General features: G+C 36.3%; 1 protein-coding gene across 5 annotated transcripts in view; it reads right to left on the reverse strand.

Annotated features, from left to right (window-relative positions):
• Positions 1-20,078, reverse strand: part of LOC124367405 — a 254,170-nt gene that overhangs the window by 50,729 nt on the left and 183,363 nt on the right. For all 5 annotated transcript variants that reach the window (XM_046824200.1, XM_046824199.1, XM_046824198.1 and 2 more), the window contains exon 2: positions 4,328-4,526. In XM_046824200.1, coding sequence (XP_046680156.1) covers positions 4,328-4,495 — 168 coding nt within the window. In that variant the 5' untranslated portion in view covers positions 4,496-4,526. The remainder of the gene's footprint in view (positions 1-4,327; positions 4,527-20,078) is intronic.

Raw genomic sequence — 20,078 nt, forward strand, 5'->3', positions numbered from 1 at the left:
TCATCGAACTCAGTGTGAGGCAGACCACGCGTCCGTGATGTATTGCTACTGAACCGAGAAACCCCTAATTCGACCCCAAAGAATTTGTTAAAACACCCCAAAATGGCACTTTTGGCGGGGTTCTGGTCATTTCCCACCTTAGTTTTAAAGAGAACTATCAATAGGGGTAATGGAACTCATACCTAGCCGTTTGAATTTTCCATATTTAACGACTTTGTAATATTCTAAATTTGAAAAGTTTTTAAATATTCGAAATGGGCTGAAAAGTGACAATTTTAACATATTTGTACACTTGGTAATCTTTGATAAGAATTTTGATTTGCAAAAATCTTTAACGAGGTAAGAGTAAAAACAAACTGCAAAACCGTTCAAATTTAAAATTGTTGTATAAGACTAGAAGTGAATAAGGTACGGTCCAACCTACTTCTACATTTGAAAATTTAAAAATGACCCCTACTCTTGACCCCCTCCCACAAAGTGCCATTTTTGGCGTTAAAAACTAATTTTTGTAATTCTTTGGGGTTGAAATATGTAGGAGGGGTTTCATTAAAACCAAGAAGGTAGGTGTCTCAGTTCAGTTGCCATACATCACATCGCCTCACCCAGTATAGAAAAGAAGGTCATGCAAATATTCAAATAAAGGTCATTTCGTTCTCGAAATATCGTACGGACAGATATACAGACAGACAGACATGGGATTTTTATAAATCTCGAGTTATGCCCTTCGGTAAGCCAATAATGCAAATTACTTATTCATGCAAATATTCAAATAAAGGTCATTTCGTTCTCGAAATATCGTACGGACAGATATACAGACAGACAGACATGGGATTTTTATAAATCTCGAGTTATGCCCTTCGGTAAGCCAATAATGCAAATTACTTATTCATGCAAATATTCAAATAAAGGTCATTTCGTTCTCGAAATATCGTACGGACAGATATACAGACAGACAGACATGGGATTTTTATAAATCTCGAGTTATGCCCTTCGGTAAGCCAATAATGCAAATTACTTATTCATGCAAATATTCAAATAAAGGTCATTTCGTTCTCGAAATATCGTACGGACAGATATACAGACAGACAGACATGGGATTTTTATAAATCTCGAGTTATGCCCTTCGGTAAGCCAATAATGCAAATTACTTATTCATGCAAATATTCAAATAAAGGTCATTTCGTTCTCGAAATATCGTACGGACAGATATACAGACAGACAGACATGGGATTTTTATAAATCTCGAGTTATGCCCTTCGGTAAGCCAATAATGCAAATTACTTATTCATGCAAATATTCAAATAAAGGTCATTTCGTTCTCGAAATATCGTACGGACAGATATACAGACAGACAGACATGGGATTTTTATAAATCTCGAGTTATGCCCTTCGGTAAGCCAATAATGCAAATTACTTATTCATGCAAATATTCAAATAAAGGTAATTTCGTTCTCGAAATATCGTACGGACAGATATACAGACAGACAGACATGGGATTTTTATAAATCTCGAGTTATGCCCTTCGGTAAGCCAATAATGCAAATTACTTATTCATGCAAATATTCAAATAAAGGTCATTTCGTTCTCGAAATATCGTACGGACAGATATACAGACAGACAGACATGGGATTTTTATAAATATCGAGTTATGCCCTTCGGTAAGCCAATAATGCAAATTACTTATTCATGCAAATATTCAAATAAAGGTCATTTCGTTCTCGAAATATCGTACGGACAGATATACAGACAGACAGACATGGGATTTTTATAAATCTCGAGTTATGCCCTTCGGTAAGCCAATAATGCAAATTACTTATTCATGCAAAAGAGTACTGCAAGTTCAAAAACCTAACTAAGAATCTTTGCACGTACGTCTTTGAAGAAAGAAAGAAACTACGTCTGTACGTCGCGCCTCGGTCTTCATGCACCGCGGTACGCCAGGAAGAGGTACAATTACGTAGTTTTTGAACGTAATAACACCACATGCATGGTCGGCCATCCGGGTAAGTATGAGTTCGCATATTATTATAACTTCCCATCAATTGTTTTTCAAGGAGCCCCTTATTACAACCTTGGCCGCATTGTGCGTATATGTGGCTTCTTTTTAGGCCGAGCCCATTCATTGTAAAAAAATGAATCTTCTTAATAAAGAGCTACGAAGTACAAAAATAATAATTGTGTGGTAAAAGTTTCCGAGTAATCTTATCAAGTAAGCATCTGACTAAGAATGCAAGATTTGGACAAATATATACCTGATGTGTACATATTCTCCGGTAGTATTAAGGCGATTACTTCGCGGGTCAAGAAATATATATATATATATATATATATATATATATATATATATACATGTATTATATATATATACACATATATATACACACACACACACACACACACACACACACACACACACACACACACACACACACATATATATATATATATATATATACAAATATATAATTTTATATAAATATATAGGGTTAGAAATTCTAGTTTTTGTCTATACTTGTTTTTTTATATTTTATTTCAGAAATCAGTCAATATAAAATAATTTAAAGTTTTTGTCCTTTTAAATTAATGGAAAAATTAATATCATATTGTCATATACAGTTTAATACATTAAAAACGAATAAGATTATTACAGTTTTACAGAACAATAAAGAATCTAAATTTAAATACGCTCATTTTGACAACTACATTATAAATATTTGTCAGTAATTAATTCATATATTAGTTAATAACTGTAATTCATGAACTATATGAAATTTAAACTTGTGTTTGTCTGTGATAGCAACTACATTTTTCAGTATTCTTTTCTGTACGTAATAAGCTATAATCACTTAATTGTAGCGTTTAATTTTTTAATAAAAATATAACAAATATGAAGGTCAGTTTTACTATTTAAATATTATTTATCACGAGCATTAAATGGTTATTGCACTTTACAGACTTGCTGATTAAATTACCTACAAGAAACAAATAAGCCCTACTGCTACGAAAACCTTTATCAGTAATTATTCTTTTGTTTTACAATCCGAAGAAATTCTTTTTTTAGTTGTAATTTAGAAGATCCTCGCACAGGCCAGTGACCCAAGAGAACGGGCAAAATAAGGTTTTAAAGGAGGATCGGCATCACTTTCAAGAAAAGAAAATCCCGAGTACAACAGACTTCTCTTGTAAGCGGTTATTAAATGGCTTAGGACATTCAATCTTGTCAATGAATGCCAAGAAAAACTTTCGAGCGTGCGAGCTGATCGCACTTTTTAAACATGCATGAGAACTTCCTCTACACATAACTGAAGAGTAGTTAGGATGACCTTTGAAAAAAAAGCTTCAGACGTGTGTCTTTGGGAGACGATAAAAATAATTTCTAACACTTTCTTTTGGTGTTGCAAGGAAAAAAATCCCAAATAGATATTAAGGTATATAATGATCTCATTCTAACGTTATGGCGTAGTAAGGATCTAATCAACTCCAAACTTTAAGGGATGTGCTTTACGAAAGGTAATAAAGGCCAGCTGGGAAAAATGTATCCTAAATCTTTGGATTGCGGGGTTTTTACAATAACAAAATCAACAAACAGATACTGACGACACCGTTAGTTTAATATTTTACTGACAGCCGCTTTCGCGTTGACTACTAAAGAATACAGTAGCAGTCTGTGGTATGTTGTTTCCCCTTTAAGACAAGAAGCTTATAAATTGCACTTAGTCCTGTAAGAACCTTTGCGCTGCTTCCGGAGTGACAAGATATTCAGGATGAGTAAGGTTAGAGGGTAGGGGCCGCGTCCTATCGAGATCCATGAGGAAGAATTAGGGCACTACATCTCAAAGTCATGTCTCCACGGCAGAAGGGGAGGCCAGCTCTGAGTCAGCCTCTCCAGTAAAAGTAGGCAGGGGGTGGCACACCCTTGTTGAGGCTAGTAAGAACCTCTTAGGTTATGGAAAAAACCCCACCAACTCCAACAGTCATCTCCCACAGCAGACTAGATCTGTCGAATTGCCCATAAACCCCGGAAACTCGACAGTTGCGGTTAGTGATGTGCCGCTCCTGGACATCCATAAGGTCGCCCAAATTTAAAGTGACGCATCGGTTATTGCTGTACCCAGTGGTGGGTTCGACTGGAAGGTATAAACCAGCCAGAAGTGATCCCTGCTGGACTATGGTATGTTACCCAATATCATTTAGTGGGTCGCCTGGTAGTCAAATTGCATATTATAGCTGTAGTAGTGTTAAGACTGTGATAGGAGCTACAGTGCAAATTATGTTTTAGCTGGTTAGTAGTTTCACGGTCAACGTAACTATTTCGTTATTTACGAACCTTTCCAAAGTGGTGGGAAGAATTACTGGTGCTCGCAGTCCAATGATCGGTTTCCACCCGAGCATGTTCCAGCAGTCCCGTCAGCTGATCCAGCCTGGACCACTCCTGGACATTGTGTCTGGAGAAGGGGGCTCCCGCTCGCTCCCCACCCGCCACCACTTCCATCATCAGCGTTTACACTTGGACAGAGACCATCAGCCTGCAATGGTAACAAGAGGTGTTATACTGTGTCAATAATGTTCCAGAAATCATGTGATATGATCTAGGCTGGGCCACTCCTGGAAATTGTGTCTGGAGGAGAGGACTTTCGTCCATCACCGAACATCGTCACTTCCAACATCAAGCTGCCGAACAGACTATAACAATCTGACTCTAATAACAGTAAACGTTGTTGTCTTTAGGCCTCCTCAGCTTAAAACTCATATCAATATTTCATGTTTCCTGTCAGTCCGCATGATAACTCGAGAATCAACTGACCTATACACATGAAATTGTTCATTCAGATTTATTACTCTATACGCAACATCGAGGTAGATGGTGGTGAATCTAACTCCAAGAGAGTAGGCTAAGCGTTTGCGAATACTTTTACCAATGGTCTTATGGATAACCATGATGGCAACGAGAAAATTCCAGAAGAGACAGATTTCTAAACAAACTGAATACAATCGTAAACATGTAGCCTATCAGAATGAAATGAGGTATATATTTGGAAGTCCGTTTCGTGATATGTGGTAACCATAATCCTATTTGGTTAATTCAAATCAATGTAGATTGAAAAAGTGTAATTTGTAACATAAGTTTATATGTTATTTGTCGTTTTAGAATTCTTCAATGAATTTAGTATATTAAGAGAAGGTACTTTTTGTTTACTACAAGAGTTCTACAATTTTCAAACGTTTTAAATGTAATTCTTGGACTGCCTAAAACCCCAAATTTGTGGATGACCACAAAAGATATAAGGTTAGAAAAGTTAGAAACAAATGTATTTTCAAACATTGTTGTGATATCGTCAACAAAAGTAAGAGTAAAAGAGTATCCTTAGAAATAATTTTGGAAGAAAATTACTTCAAAAAAGATAACGGTGTAAAAATATCAAACACTTTGTAACCTGTAATATAGACGTCATATTGATAACTGTTCGCCACTTTTTTTCCTGGTTGTTTAAACCTCAGCCAATAAAGACAGCTCCGCGTCTTGAAAACAGCTCTATAGGTGGTTATATATAATTGGCAGTTTCAGTTTGACATCTGTCCTAAAAGTGGCTATTCACTACTAGGACGGAATAGTCCAGCAATTGAAATTGTGTGAACAATATTTAAATATGGTGTTGACGGAAAACATTAATAATGATACTTTATCGTACAATACAAAATTAATTGTGAGAATCACTTCATGGCCGCTCTGATCCTTTTTAGAACTATTTTTTTGCAGCCTAAGTACTGCATTGCTGTGTTGGGTTAAGGCGTGTATTTATGTGTGTTAAAGTGAATCATGGTTGTGTTAACGAGCAGTATACCAATTCAGCGAGGGTCAGTATGAAGTATCAAAATAAAACGTTATACCTACAGTCAGGCTATTAACCCAAAAACGTGAAGTGCTTCACGTATGACTGATTTAGATCTATGCAGATCGTCTAAAAACCGTGAAATGTGAACAGATATCCACATGAGTTCAAAAGTACATTTTGCAACGCAAGGCATCACGTTTTATTGTCTATCGCAGAACCTTTATCTCAATGGGTGATTTCATTGTGTTGCCGAGCACTAAACAAGACCAGCGATACACTACGGGTCGGCCGTAGCAAAGATCAGAGCACTGAGTTTAAATCAGATGGCTTCATAACGGGAAGAGAAGAAAGGATAGGGCCAATGATTCCAGTTCCAGGTATAGCGGAGAGCTCGTGGGTAGAGATCACGAGCAGTTGGAATTTATGGGGGTTTATTAGATCTCTGGAGATCTGGACTGGAGGTCATTTATGACCACATGGTGGCGATGCCTGAAGTCATTTAGAATATCACATATAATTATTGCCATTACAAAAAAAAGAAGGAAATGTGGATAGTTTTTGTGTGTGGAACGGTCTCATATAAATAAAAAATAAAGCTAATGGGCCTCACCCTTAGCTTACCCTTTAGCGGTTGGCTAGATAACAAAATGTGCAGCAGGTAACGTTTTTGTGGTTTTACATAAAAAATAAAGTCGTTTTTTAATTTGCGGATATATCCGCAAAACGACTACGAAGATTGCCGTAAACTGATATACCTGTAACCGCATCCATACGTGAAATGTTAAGAGACGGCAAGTTTTGGGCTAAAGTCTAGTGTTACCAATACATTTCTACATACTAACAATATTTATCTTCCCCATTTCAGAGCACTCAGAATGGAAAGGATGTGAACGTTTGGTTAAAAAAATGAGGGAGAAAATAAAAATAGGGAATATATCAGTGATTAAATTATTGTTTGTTACAATAACATGAATAAAACAATGAAAAACCCGTAAGAAGTTTTTTGCTGCTCTTTTCACATGTTAGGTTAATTTAAGGGTCTTAAAGTATTTGAGCTGAAATCGAAATCCCACAACGTATTAACTCTTCGAGAAAACGTAACTAAAACTAAAAACAAGAAAAATCTTGGTTTTACGGTACTATTCATTAATCATATAAGTGAACCGTAAAATTAAAGCAATAGTTTGTTTAGGTTGTTAGATAAGTATTTAATACGCATGTATAACTTATAATTGATCCATTTGAATGCTGCTGCCTTAACCTGGATATGCATGTCTGTAGATGGTAAAAATAACAAAAGACAAAGGCAAAGAAAAGATTTCAATCTTGAATAGAAAAACAATATGTCGATGTTGCAGTATGAATGAGCCTGTTTTTTGGTTTAACTGGAGACCTGCCTGTCGATGTTTTCCCAAGATCACAGATTCCTTGAAACAACGCGCGTCTTTGGCTTTCAATCTCCCGCGACTGACTCCAGACATAAATTTACAAGAGTAATACTTCCTCCAGATAATGAGAAGTATAGATTTCAAAATGAGACAGGGACAACCAATAATACAATCGTTAATGGCCTGTTAATCGTCCACGAGTCATGGTTCGACGAGGTCGTAAACCACGACATCGACGTCGGCATTGTTCGGAGCGATCGGTAAACATCGGGTACGTTCGGGTCCACTCGGCCGATGCACAACGGCACAGTCGACCGCTCCAAGCGATGCGTCGCATATATAACAGTGTTCTGCTTACTCGAGATCATACAGGCCGGTTGCACAACGTACTCACGGTCCGGAACGTACCGCAACGTAACACATACCACATGTGACCCGCTCTGGTGAACACTTACTGTCTGATACGGCGACTCTTACGCTCGTGGCAACAAACTCAACAGTTCTGCCCAACATAAAGACTAGCAGTTTTGAAGGTTTTGCTGAATATGTTGAACTGAAGTCTTTTTGCTTCAGGATATACGCAAATTCTCGAACGTATTTACCTCTACTTTTAAATATGATTCCACACATGCATTCAGTCCCATCAAGCATCAGCATCAAGTCGCAGTAGGATTCATTGGTCACAACCAGCACATGAAAGGTTGCACATAACGAACAGTAAAAACATACCTTCCTCAGTGATAGCCTATACTTATTTGCGAAACACAATTATTCAAAGCTTTATCTAAATAAAAATGTAATAAAAGTAGGATTAAATGATCACAACCAGGACATAAAAAGTTGTAAATAACGAACAGTAAAAACTATACTTTCCGCAGTGATATACTTATTATTGAAACCCAATTAATTAATTAATCATCTATTTTCTCCAATTAAAGTTAATTCCTCAATACTATGTATATGGTAGGAAGTAAAATGTGAGTTAAATGTCTTAGGGTAAATTGAATTGTGCTCGTATTAGTGAAGGAAAGGCGGGACAAGGAAGGAAACAACTTAGAATTCATCTGGACCTAACCAACCACATCTGCAGCCGTGTTCTGAACGTAACGGAGAACGGGGTTTTTACAAGCTGTTAAACCTAAAAGAAATTACTGCTTATTGCAAAATTAAAATATTGGAACCACCTTTGAGACATTTTAATTAAAACTCCTTTATTTTTCTCCACGGGGAAAAACGTAAAGTGACCGTAAAACAGGCCGTAAAACAATCCATAACGTCGAAACGCGTCAGATAAATAACTAACCATGGCCGACCGATAGAAGTCATTACGTTAGTTACGGATCTCGCCGGCGACAAAGGGTTGCGCCATTTTTTCACAACGCGCTTGCGCAAAGCGTCGTTTAATTGAGGAACGGTCACCGGGCCCGGGCATTGTCAGTTGTCACTGCGCATGCGCCTGCGACATGGTATCCGGCAGCTTCGATATCGCAACAACGATTGACAGCAAAATGCTTGTATCTTAGAGTACATTAGAGACTCGATGCCGCCGGCAGTGAAGGGAACTTTTGATTTGTATCGTGGCTCTATAGCACGGGTGGAGTACGCGCTAAAAATAACGAGTTACGTATTAGTTCCATTCATTTCATTTCCAAATCGGAAATGTAATCATAGTCATTAAGTCAACACATAAGAGGATAAGATGTTCACCGCCCGTCTGGGGCTAAGTGGCATACTAGAAAATTGTTGTAATAAGTAAAAAGTATGTAGTATAAATTTACTTCAATACCTACTTGCCAATGGCGCAGTGAAGCGGGTACAGCGGTTATCATAACATAACCAGATTAAGCAACGTCGAGCGCAAACCGTTCATATCCTTGCAAGCAGCCCGTCGCCCGGCCATTTGTGGTGGCTCGGAAGTTACCTTTAAGGCGTTGGTCCCCAGGTTAAGTGTTAGAGGGGGCTTCTTAATCCTAATTTCGCCTGGTAAAATAAGACATCTATACTTTAATTTACTTCATTTTTACAACATTTTAAGGTACCGCAATACGTACAGCGATCCAACTTCTGAAAGCAGGGACCCCACCCTGGTTCTGCTACTACAATCCTCTGTTGGGTTAAGTAAGCACCCTCTCACCAGCGGAGTACGCTGACAGTGGATTAGCATTTCCCTAGTAAAAATGACCTTCTGTATAGGCTGACATAATAAGTCTCTGACCACGAATCACAGATTATGCTGTACAAAAACATAAAAAGTCTGCACACAGATTATTCAGACTGTGCTAAATATTACAGTTTTATTTCCAAAACTTCATTTCTGAAATATACCACTGTAATCATCATACAAGAATTACAAATGTCCAAATTTTATATCAAGAATCCAGCAAAAATATAGTTTGTGTATGAGCAATGTTTCCAAAACCCTTTCACTCGTTATACCGGTTAAACACTCTTCAACGAAATGATGTAGTCCAACATTTTGTGTAATTAATTACATTACTAGAGCAGGAATGAGGCGGTAACTGTAAATAGCAAAGTTAAAAAAAGTAAGTGGGCCAACATAAGAAATTCCAGATAGGTCTCCTGCTGAAGTAACTCTTTATCTATTATCATTGATCTGATTGCAAATCTTCCTCAGTGATCTCGAATAATTCTTCTTAAGTGCATATTGGCATTTTGATAACATAGAGAAACAGGAACTGACTTAAGAAGCCGGCTCTCTTTATAATGAAGCCATGGCCCATAATTCATCTACCTTGGAAAGGATGTTGGGTTGTTGAAAGGCTAGGCTGTTTTTTAGTGGAATTTTACACTAATTCTTGAATAAGGTGGGATATTTTAAGAACTTTCGTTTTATTTTATATTTTGAATGGATCAAATTTAAATTTGAAACTGAATTTAGCTAGCCAATCTTTGCAGCGATAATTTGAATTCCCTCAGAAATTGTGGATTAATTCTGGAGACATTAACTCCCATTAATAAGGTTGCAATTGGTCATTGGAATATTAATCAATGACAGTAACTAATTACAAAATATGGACCTCATTCATCCACAATAAATATTACTAATCCATAATTCATATTGTATTTGAATACGTTTGTAGTTTTTTTAGCGAAATAATAGTTGTCAGGTTCAATGCACATATCTGAATTTTTACTATACACTTGAAACGTAATTTTGAAATTGTTCACGTTTGGACGAATTTGTGTAATTATTAGGGTTGTATTACCTATATTTCAAAAGAGAAGTAATAAAACGAAGCTATGATTGTCAATATTCATTTCATACGTGTTTCGAACTCGTGACGTTTCTAAAGCCAAAATAAAATTTCACGCGAATTGATTTGCAATTTATTATGATCTAATTGAAAGAACAGAGAAAAATGATTTTCGGACGTAGTAAATTTAGACCTAAACGTGGATATTTGAACAGGTTTATAGCTCACTTGTATTTTCTGTCTATGTGTCGTATAGATCTAGCACATAGCAAAATTTCTATCTTTGTTATTTTAGGAGCCATGAACCGTGTTTTGACGTTACTTAAATATTGGTACAACGCAATAAATATTAATTTAAAACAATTAAAAATAGCATGCATCCATTTAGATACAATAGCATGACTAGACTCAGGTACTAATACATTTACTGTATACTGTTAAGTAAAATGTTAAATTATTTAGCAAAATAAGTGGTGAAGACTATATAACCAATAATAATGTTTTAATTTTAAGTAAAAGGTAGGTACTTAACAATTCAAAGCTTTGGAAAGTTTTGAAAATCAAAAATGTTTCGATCTACGCTTCATAACGATCAAAGAAACAATATATTACGTATGGTCACAGAAACAATTTCTTAAAGAGATGTTCTACAGAGTTGATCTATTTGGGTAATAATAAATCACTTATGAAGATTTCTCAGCCGTTTACCGTTACAAACATAATTTACGCCCAGGACACGTTACACATTTGGCTCCTGCGAGTTCTAATAGTGTCCTTAGGCATTTCTAAACGAGATCACGATTTCAGAACCACTTCCTTCCCACCCACCCCTCACCCTCGGCGACAAAGTGATGTCTCACTTCGGACAAAACAATCTAGTGATGAGATTTTGGCTATAATTACGCGCTTCGGCCCACGGGGCTTTGAAAAATCGAGCGGTAGGCCCCGCGGCGCAGTCTCTCTTTAAAGGATCCCACTGCGCACGCGTAGTCCTACGCGCTTGGCTCCAATTATTGCGCAAGCGCAGAAGCGAATCGTTGCGCAACGTATTGATACATTTACATTTCGGTTGGTCGTTTCATTAATTCGGCAGCAATTCAGAGCAATACATATCAATGCATTGTGTGGCTATTTAGTATACAATGAAAATTGATAGGTATTTGTGATAGTGTTTTACAGTTTAAAATTTATAGAATAGTTACAAATTAATTAAGTTAAATCTAATGTTAATTAAACATATTCGGAGTTATATAATTTGAAAAATTAAAATACTAATCATTTTATTACTAGGATGAACATATCTAAAGAGCGAACCGATTATACACTTTGAAGTAGTTAAAAAACCAAATTGTATTAATTCAACGCGTTTTGATCAAATTTAGGAATCTTCTGTGAAGCACCCCAAGAGATTTTCCAATTCTTTGTTTAAAGTTTGATACTGAAGGTTTGAAATTATAACAGGATTGCGGACATTTGCCATCGTTATATGTTATAAATGGTATAACACGACGTTTCAAGGATCCATCCTCTTGACGAAGGATGGATTCCAATTGGAATCCGATCCTTGGAATCTATCCTCCTCTCCCGCCTGTCGAAGAGGATAGATTCCAATCCTCGAAACGTTGTGTTATACCTTTTATAACCTATAGCAATGACAAACGTCTGCAATCCTGTTGTATTTATAATGTTTTGATTTGATTTCAAAACATTTGATCAAGTTTCCTCTTCTACGAATAAAGGAAACGACAACTAAGGTCGTTATATAACGTAATAAATATTTACGAAATTTTAAGCAGTGAAAAATTAAATATTTACAAATTGGGATATATTTACTCAAATTAAAATTTTGTTCATACCAGTTGGCAAAGCTGGCCAGCAACGAGTCCAAATTAAGTCTTACGTTTGGACAGTCATTACTCCGTTTTACTTGCGGCGCGTGACGCAACGTGGCAATAATAATTATACCATTATGTTTTATTGGCCCAACGAAACGCAGAAGGCGCGCCCTTGGCGGCGACATTAGCGGCACGTTTGAAGCCAATCGTGTCATTATGTCCGCTTTAATTACTTAATTGAATTTTAAATCGCGCTTTGTCTTTGTTTCGTCAAATCGGGGCTGTGTAGTGAGCTGTCCACCAGTGCTTCCCGGTCGTGTTTACTAACCCCCCCTCCCGGGGAAACACCTGATTCCTCACAGAGTACCAAAGCATCTGTTGGTATGTGAGATACATTGTCCAACTACTTCTCTCTTTTAGTTGGTTTAGTGATTTGTTTTTATCCCCCGACATTACTTAGAATATTCTGAACCAAAGTAATTTGCCTTTCGGCCAAGGCACTGGAGTTGATGACACAAACAAGCTTTTCATCTCTAACAACCAACTGAGGGTGCTCTTAAGGAAGCATTATTACCTTAAAGTGATGAAGATGAAATGGTGAAATTCATATTATTATTACCAACATATATCTTACGTTATTTGTAAACCCCTTCATCCAATTCTTATGTAAAGAAAAGAATATTCCGTACAGCAAAAGTTATCTTCAAATCAGCTTGATTCTGGAGCTCTTTTACATCAGGTGTCCAGACGTGACTCTAAAGCTCTTTTACATCATGTGTTCACACATCACTCTTGAACTCTTTTACGTCATGTGTCCACATGTGACTCTGGAGCTCTTTTACATAACACTTGAATTACTTTAAATACTATAAGAGGCATTCCTTAATTATTTGTATAGTTTCATTAACCTCTTGTCTGTGACAGCAACGGATTTTAGAAGTTGCATTAAGAGGAATGTGGAACTAAACTCAACATTCACATTGAATACTTCCCACCATATAGCTACGTTCTGTGGGAAAATTCGGTTGCTCAACCTTGCTTGTCTAAAACATCGTAATGCACTCAATTGTCCATCTGAGGAGACAATGAGAATCTCTTCATATATATTACACTACATTTTGTAGTCTAGGCGTCTCTGATACTGAAACTATGAAAGAAGTTCATTTCGAAATTCTTCGTGACCGACTTTTTTTGGATCTCTTCAGACGAATATGACTCCAGATTCCAGGAGTCTAGTCAGTGTGAAAGCGTCGAATTCAGATGCTTCACTAAGAGGAGGGTGAACTGAAGCTAAACTCAGCATTCACATCATAAATAAGCCATTTTAGAACTCTCGTAACGTCATTTGATCAGCAACGGATAACATACTACACCACTCTTTCTGATACTACACCTGATTTTTCTCGAAACTAAAAGAGGAATGTTTCCTGAGAAAGAGATTTACTATCGGACACGCTAGTTTTGGTGGAGGTTGAAATAGGAGGCATCAAAAAGGTTAGAAATATTAAACGACACCGTTTTCTAAAACTATATTCCTAGATCGACAACTATATAAAAAGTCTTCCAGTCGCAAATTTGAGTATCTGTATTTGGTTAGCTTATATTTTAACAATTATGTAACAGCTGACGAAACGTTTATTTACGCGTCTGACGATTAATTTTAAGTGTTTGAAGCTAAAAAATATGATCCGAGTCAATATTATGGTTTCATATTTGTAACACTTTTGATGCTCTCGAACTTTACCTGAAACAAAATTAGCATCGCTGATGATCAATTTCTTTCTTGGGAACACTGATTACAAGAACAACCAGGTTGTATTTTTTTCCAATGCAAATTGGCCCTCTTGACTATGTTGGCTGAAGAAGCTTTAAAAGAGAACAAGAAACGACAAGAATAAAGTCTATTATAATTATATCCCATAGAATACTACAAGAGACAAAGGGGTTGATTCTAGAATCATAACGTCAGTAAGGAGGTGTCGTTCGGCCACAAAATGTTATGAATAATTTGTCAACAGATTTTTATTTGTGAGGATTATACCATAGATTGATACAGAATAATATATAGGGTATAAAAAGTCCCGCACTGGCTTTGTAACTCCCGAACGATTACAGGCAAAGCAATAAAACTTGATAAATCATTACTGCACCCATAAATATACTTTTGAAGTAACTACCTACTTTTTTGTCATGTCAAGGGGATGACCCGCAAGGAGTCAAAAGAAAATGTTAAATGAGAGCATAGGTCAAGTAGTACATCAAATTACAGGTCTTTATTACCAGAATACAGGCCGCAAATCCGACCTCTAAAGGTTCACTCTTTAAAAATGTGCGCTGGTATGAAACATTTACGATATAGGTCCTGTTCTAGATGGTTTAATGTTATACAGTATGTAGAATGTTTATACAGAATACAACACAGCACTGTAGTGGAGCAGTGGACACGCTTTGTAAAAATAAGGGACAGTGGCTCACCGCTCACCACACTGAATGTTCTTAGGAATTCCTATCCATTTGATTTCAACTTTGACGGTAATGACGGCCTTGACGATAATGACACCATGGTGACATTCAATTCTACCACGGCCACGGCAGTGTAAAGTCCAAGCGGTTGGCCGAGTCGGGGCGAGAACACTGGTCGGCGTTTGACGGCCATAAAACACGTCTGTAATCTGTAACGACCACAGGACTGGTTCTGGTCGTCCATCACATAACTTTTATTGGTCGTTCGGCGGTGGGCATCACGCGAGCTCCGCCGTGGTCGTCGGTGATGGCTGGGGGAAGCAGATGGCGGGTCGTCGCTGATGGCTGGGGAAGCAGATGGCGGGTCGTCGCGATGTGGGGGCGGCGGATATATATGTCTGTTCAATTCAGTTCACAGGTCAGAAAGTACGTCGGTTGTCGCATTATACCGCTGTGGCAAAGATTTGATGGACAATTTTAAAGTTTTATCAATGAACTTAATGTGTTTCCTAACTTTTATTTATTGATAATGGAGATCTCTACTAAATATCCTAGAACCTTTCAGGATACAGAGCCAAAGTTAAATTTTAATATATATATACAAGGTGTTAGTAATTCTGTGGGTGATAGTAATCATCATTCCAAACAAAAATGTCAATAATGTGAATATTTATTTGTGGAGTCGCCTGATGATGAAACCTTTGGCATCGAAAGGCCTTGTTACAAAAAAAACGAAAAATTGGAAAAGTATTGTTTTATTAACATTTAGTATTATTCATATAAACATAGGTCGAGAAATGTCTCGTTCAAACAATGTAAGCTTAAGAAAAATATCTTAACAAATAATCTGGATAAAAAAATATTAACTTAGTTGCGTCTATTAAAAATATTTAAAGATAAATAACGATGAAACCGGTATAGCTACAAAACTTTCCCTAGATACCAAATATTTGGTGAATTTTATTAAAATTCTTACGGAACTTGTCAAAACGAAATCTGTCAACGCATAAGCGAGCACAACCACTTCTAAGGTACGTTTGCACAAGCCCGGAGCAACACACAACTGTACCTCTTCACCGAGACACATTTGGCGCCCCTAACATATACAATTTAGATAATTGTATCTTCACAAGTAAAATTTACAATCATCGTTGTAGAAATATTTCTCAATTGTAAATTGTACAAGTATTTCCAAAGGTGAATGGTTGGTTTATGAAGTACAAATCACCCTCCAAAACCGGGAGCTAGAGAATATTTCCCACAAAAACAGTTGTACTATAAGATCTCGTAAATTTTTTCTACTTTAAAACTGACTACTTGTTGCAATTTATTAAAATTAGGGTGTTTTTAAAAAAGTACGTCGGCGGGCGTGACATGAGCCCCCAGAGCCCTCTTTATATACGCCCATGATCTACTTGTTGCGCAGAGGAATACCAGACTAAAACCATTTAGTATAGAAATTCTCCCTGTAGACTTGGCCTCCTCAATTATTCTTCCATGTTAACAAGTAGAAGTCATCAGTGCAATACAGTTTTGCAGAGATTGGCTCTACACCTAAAGGCACTTCCTGATGGCCTTTCTCCTCCAAATCGGTTCGTCTTACGGGTAGTATATGAGTGCGTGCAGGTAAAGATACCATCCGCACTTTCCCTGGGTCCATTGACATCGTCTGTCCTTCGCTTTCTACAGGACTTTCTTCGGTTCAATTGTCCTGAAGCTACCGCTATTTGTGTCTGAAAACACTGTTATTAAGTCAGGCATCCGGCTAGATGGCTGATCGCTCCGTGCTGGATTAGCCAGCAGTGCTGTTCCCCAGCCAGCAGTGCTGTTCCCCAGCCTGCAGTGCTGTTCCCCAGCCTGCAGTACTGTTCTACAGCCTACAGTACAGTACGGGTGAGCTGTACTGGCGTTACCATTAGTAGAGTTAGAGGTGAAACCCATATTTTTACTTTTTGAAAGGCCTCTAAATGATTTTGCTCAAACTATAGTACGTTATTCAGCAGTAACTCTACGTACATTTTGTAGCATTATACTTTAAAATGTTCGCTTCTTTGAAGCAAAGTTGCCAAAAATGTTATTTGTGAAATGTTTCTTATTTTATTTGGGGTTCCAAAGTTGACTTCGCCCAACATAGTGTTCGACACTGAACACTAGAAGTTAGAACACTGTGTGTGTGTGTGTGTGTGTGTGTGTGTGTGTGTGTGTGTGTGTGTGTGTGTGCGTGTGCGTGTGCGTGTGCGTGTGCGTGTGCGTGTGCGTGTGCGTGTGCGTGTGCGTGTGCGTGTGTGTGTGTGTGTGTGTGTGTGTGTGTGTGTGTGTGTGTGTGTGTGTGTGTGTGTGAAGTTAGAAGTTTAACTCTGTTCAAATGGTTTCTTGTTGTGATTTTGTATCATCATGATTTGAAATTTGAGGTATCCGATGTATTATCCCATTAGTAACAACTTTTTGAGTTTCCTTCCCCCACGCATTGCTTTGGTGGGGAAAGAGTAGTTTTGAAACGCTTAGATAAGTTTTTTTAACCTAAAAACCAGAAAGTTCTTAACTGATCAAAAGTTATTTATTTATTTATTTATTTTCAATTTTACATGACAGCTACAGGACATGATATAGCACAAACAAAGTACAAAACCTTCAATTATTCCCAAAACAGCTATCTTAACTAAAATTAATGTACTCTTAATATGAACTTTAACATAACAAACTAAACTAAACTAAACTGCTGGCAGTTACACAAATTAATATTAAAATTTCTTTACACAACATAAATAAATGAACTCTATAAAATTTAAAAAAATAACAACTTGCTTCATTGTACACATACACTTCTACAATGAACAATAAATTAAATCAAAATAAAAGGTTGCTGCATATCTTTAAAATATTTTCCAAATTATCATTAAAAATATCTATGTTTGATTGGTTTAAATTAAGAAACCGTAGAGTCTTGTACAAAGGAAAGTTATAATGAGAAACTGTTCTACATGTAGGTAAAGCAAATAAATTAAATTCTCTAAATATATGATGTGGTACATGCAAACCTATGTGACTTAACAAATACGAACTATCAACTGAATTATTAAGTAACTTACATAAAAAACTTATTGAGGCTAGTTCCCTTCTTATGGACAATTTTTTAATCTCAAACATTTCCCTTAAATTAGAAGTGGGCATGTCGTAAGGACATACATAATTATGTTGTTTGTAAAATAAAAATTTAAGAAATTTGTTTTGTATTATCTCTAAATTGCTACACTCTAACACATTTATTGAATTCCAGATAACAGAACAATACTCTAATTTACTTCTTATCATAGTTTTATACAAAGTCATAATTGTCTTAGTATTGTGGAAATATCTTGAATTTCTCTTGACAAAGCCCAGAAGTTTGTATGCAATCGACACCAGCATGTGGACATGATCATTAAAACAGAATGAAGAACTAAAAATTACACCTAAATCTTTAATTTTAGAAACATTTTTTAAAGCTTTATTATTTATGAAGTAAATGTTAAAATCAGGAATCCTCCTCCGTGAGTATGACATGGCAAAACACTTATTTACATTCAATTCCAACTTATTAGTCGAACACCAAACATACAACTGGTCTAAAGAATTTTGTAATAAGTTAACATCAAAATCATCTTTTATAGGCCTGTATAATTTAAGATCATCAGCGAATAATAGACATTTACAGTCAGAGAAGCAACAGGGGAGATCATTAATGAATATTAAAAACAAGAGAGGTCCTAAATTTGAGCCCTGAGGAACACCCGAGGAGCTTGTATAAACACAAGAAGATTTGTTTAACATTGACACAAACTGAGTTCGGTTTTGTAAATATGACGCCATAAATATACAAAAATCAACTGAAAATCCTAAGAGAAATAATTTGCGCAGCAAAATATCATGATTTACCCTGTCAAATGCTTTTGAAAAATCAGTATATATTACATCTAGTCTACCGCCACTATCAAGTTCAGCTGATATATTCAAAGAAAGCTCCATTAAGTTTGTTGCTGAAGAGCGTTTGGGTAAGAACCCATGTTGTTCTGAGGAAATCCTAGACTTGATTGCACTAAATATCCGCTTATACAAAAGAAGCTCATAAACCTTTGCAAATGAATTTATCAACGAAATAGGACGATAATGCTCAATTTTATTTTTTTCTCCAGATTTGAAAATAGGAGTAACTTTGGCCTCCTTCCATTTGTCCGGAAACACACATGACGAAAGTGAAAGATTAAAAATAAAACACAGTGGTTTTGCTAATATCTCCCCACAACCTTTTACAATATACGCTGGAATTCCATCTGGGCCCGAAGACCTTTTTGATTTCATCTCTCTTATGGTACTCACTACATCACTAGAATTAAAACTGGGTATAAAAAAATTGTCTAAGGATTGACTACTAATGAACTGGTCCAGATTGTAACAGGAGGGTTGTGGGTCATAAACAGATGAAAAGTAACTTGCAAAAGCATCAGGTATATTATCTCCAGTATATGTGTCATCAAAACAAGACATATTATTAAATTCACTCACACTCAAATGGTTATTATTTCGTTTTGATTTGATAAAAGACCAGAAATTATTAGGATTTAATTTTATGTTATTCTCTACCGAAGAAATGTAATCTCTATGTGCTACTTGTATTTTATCCTTAACAGTCTTTCTTAAAGACTTAAATAATTCATTATGATGACGAGAGTACTTCCTTTTTTTAGCACATTTGTTTTTTAATTTTAAATCCATAATTATTTCACGAGTAAACCATACTGGATATTTATTTGGAACTCTCACCTTCTTTCGTGGAACACACTGACTGATACAAGAGAACAATACACTATAGAAATAATCTAAACATTCATTAACAGAGGTAAGACTGTACATAAGTCCCCAATCATAGTCTTTAAGTTTACAGTACAGCTCGAAAAAATTTGCATGTTTAAAGGAGTAATACTGCTTGGATGAAATATCAGGACAAGGTTTGTGCTCTATGGGTTTATCTATGCAAAATATAATTAAAGCTGGGTGGAAATCGTCAACTGGCAATAACGGGCTAAAGCTCCGTTCAACAATGGTATTATTGTAATTACTTAACACCAAATCTAAAGTCAAATCATTACAGTTTAAAATGTTATTGTATGAAGAAAGGTTATGTTCACACATTATATTGTTAATAATGTTAGCTGAAGATTTAGCAACAGAAAAATCAAAGGCAGTGCCATTAATTGTCGGAATGTTAAAATCTCCAAGGATTATAAAATTATTATAATGAACATCTATTAAATCAAAGGAATTACCATAATTTGTGTAGGAACTGAGAACTTGTGACAATACGAT

This window comes from Homalodisca vitripennis, chromosome 8 (genome assembly GCF_021130785.1).
Source record: "Homalodisca vitripennis isolate AUS2020 chromosome 8, UT_GWSS_2.1, whole genome shotgun sequence".
NCBI classification, from domain to species: domain Eukaryota; kingdom Metazoa; phylum Arthropoda; class Insecta; order Hemiptera; family Cicadellidae; genus Homalodisca; species Homalodisca vitripennis.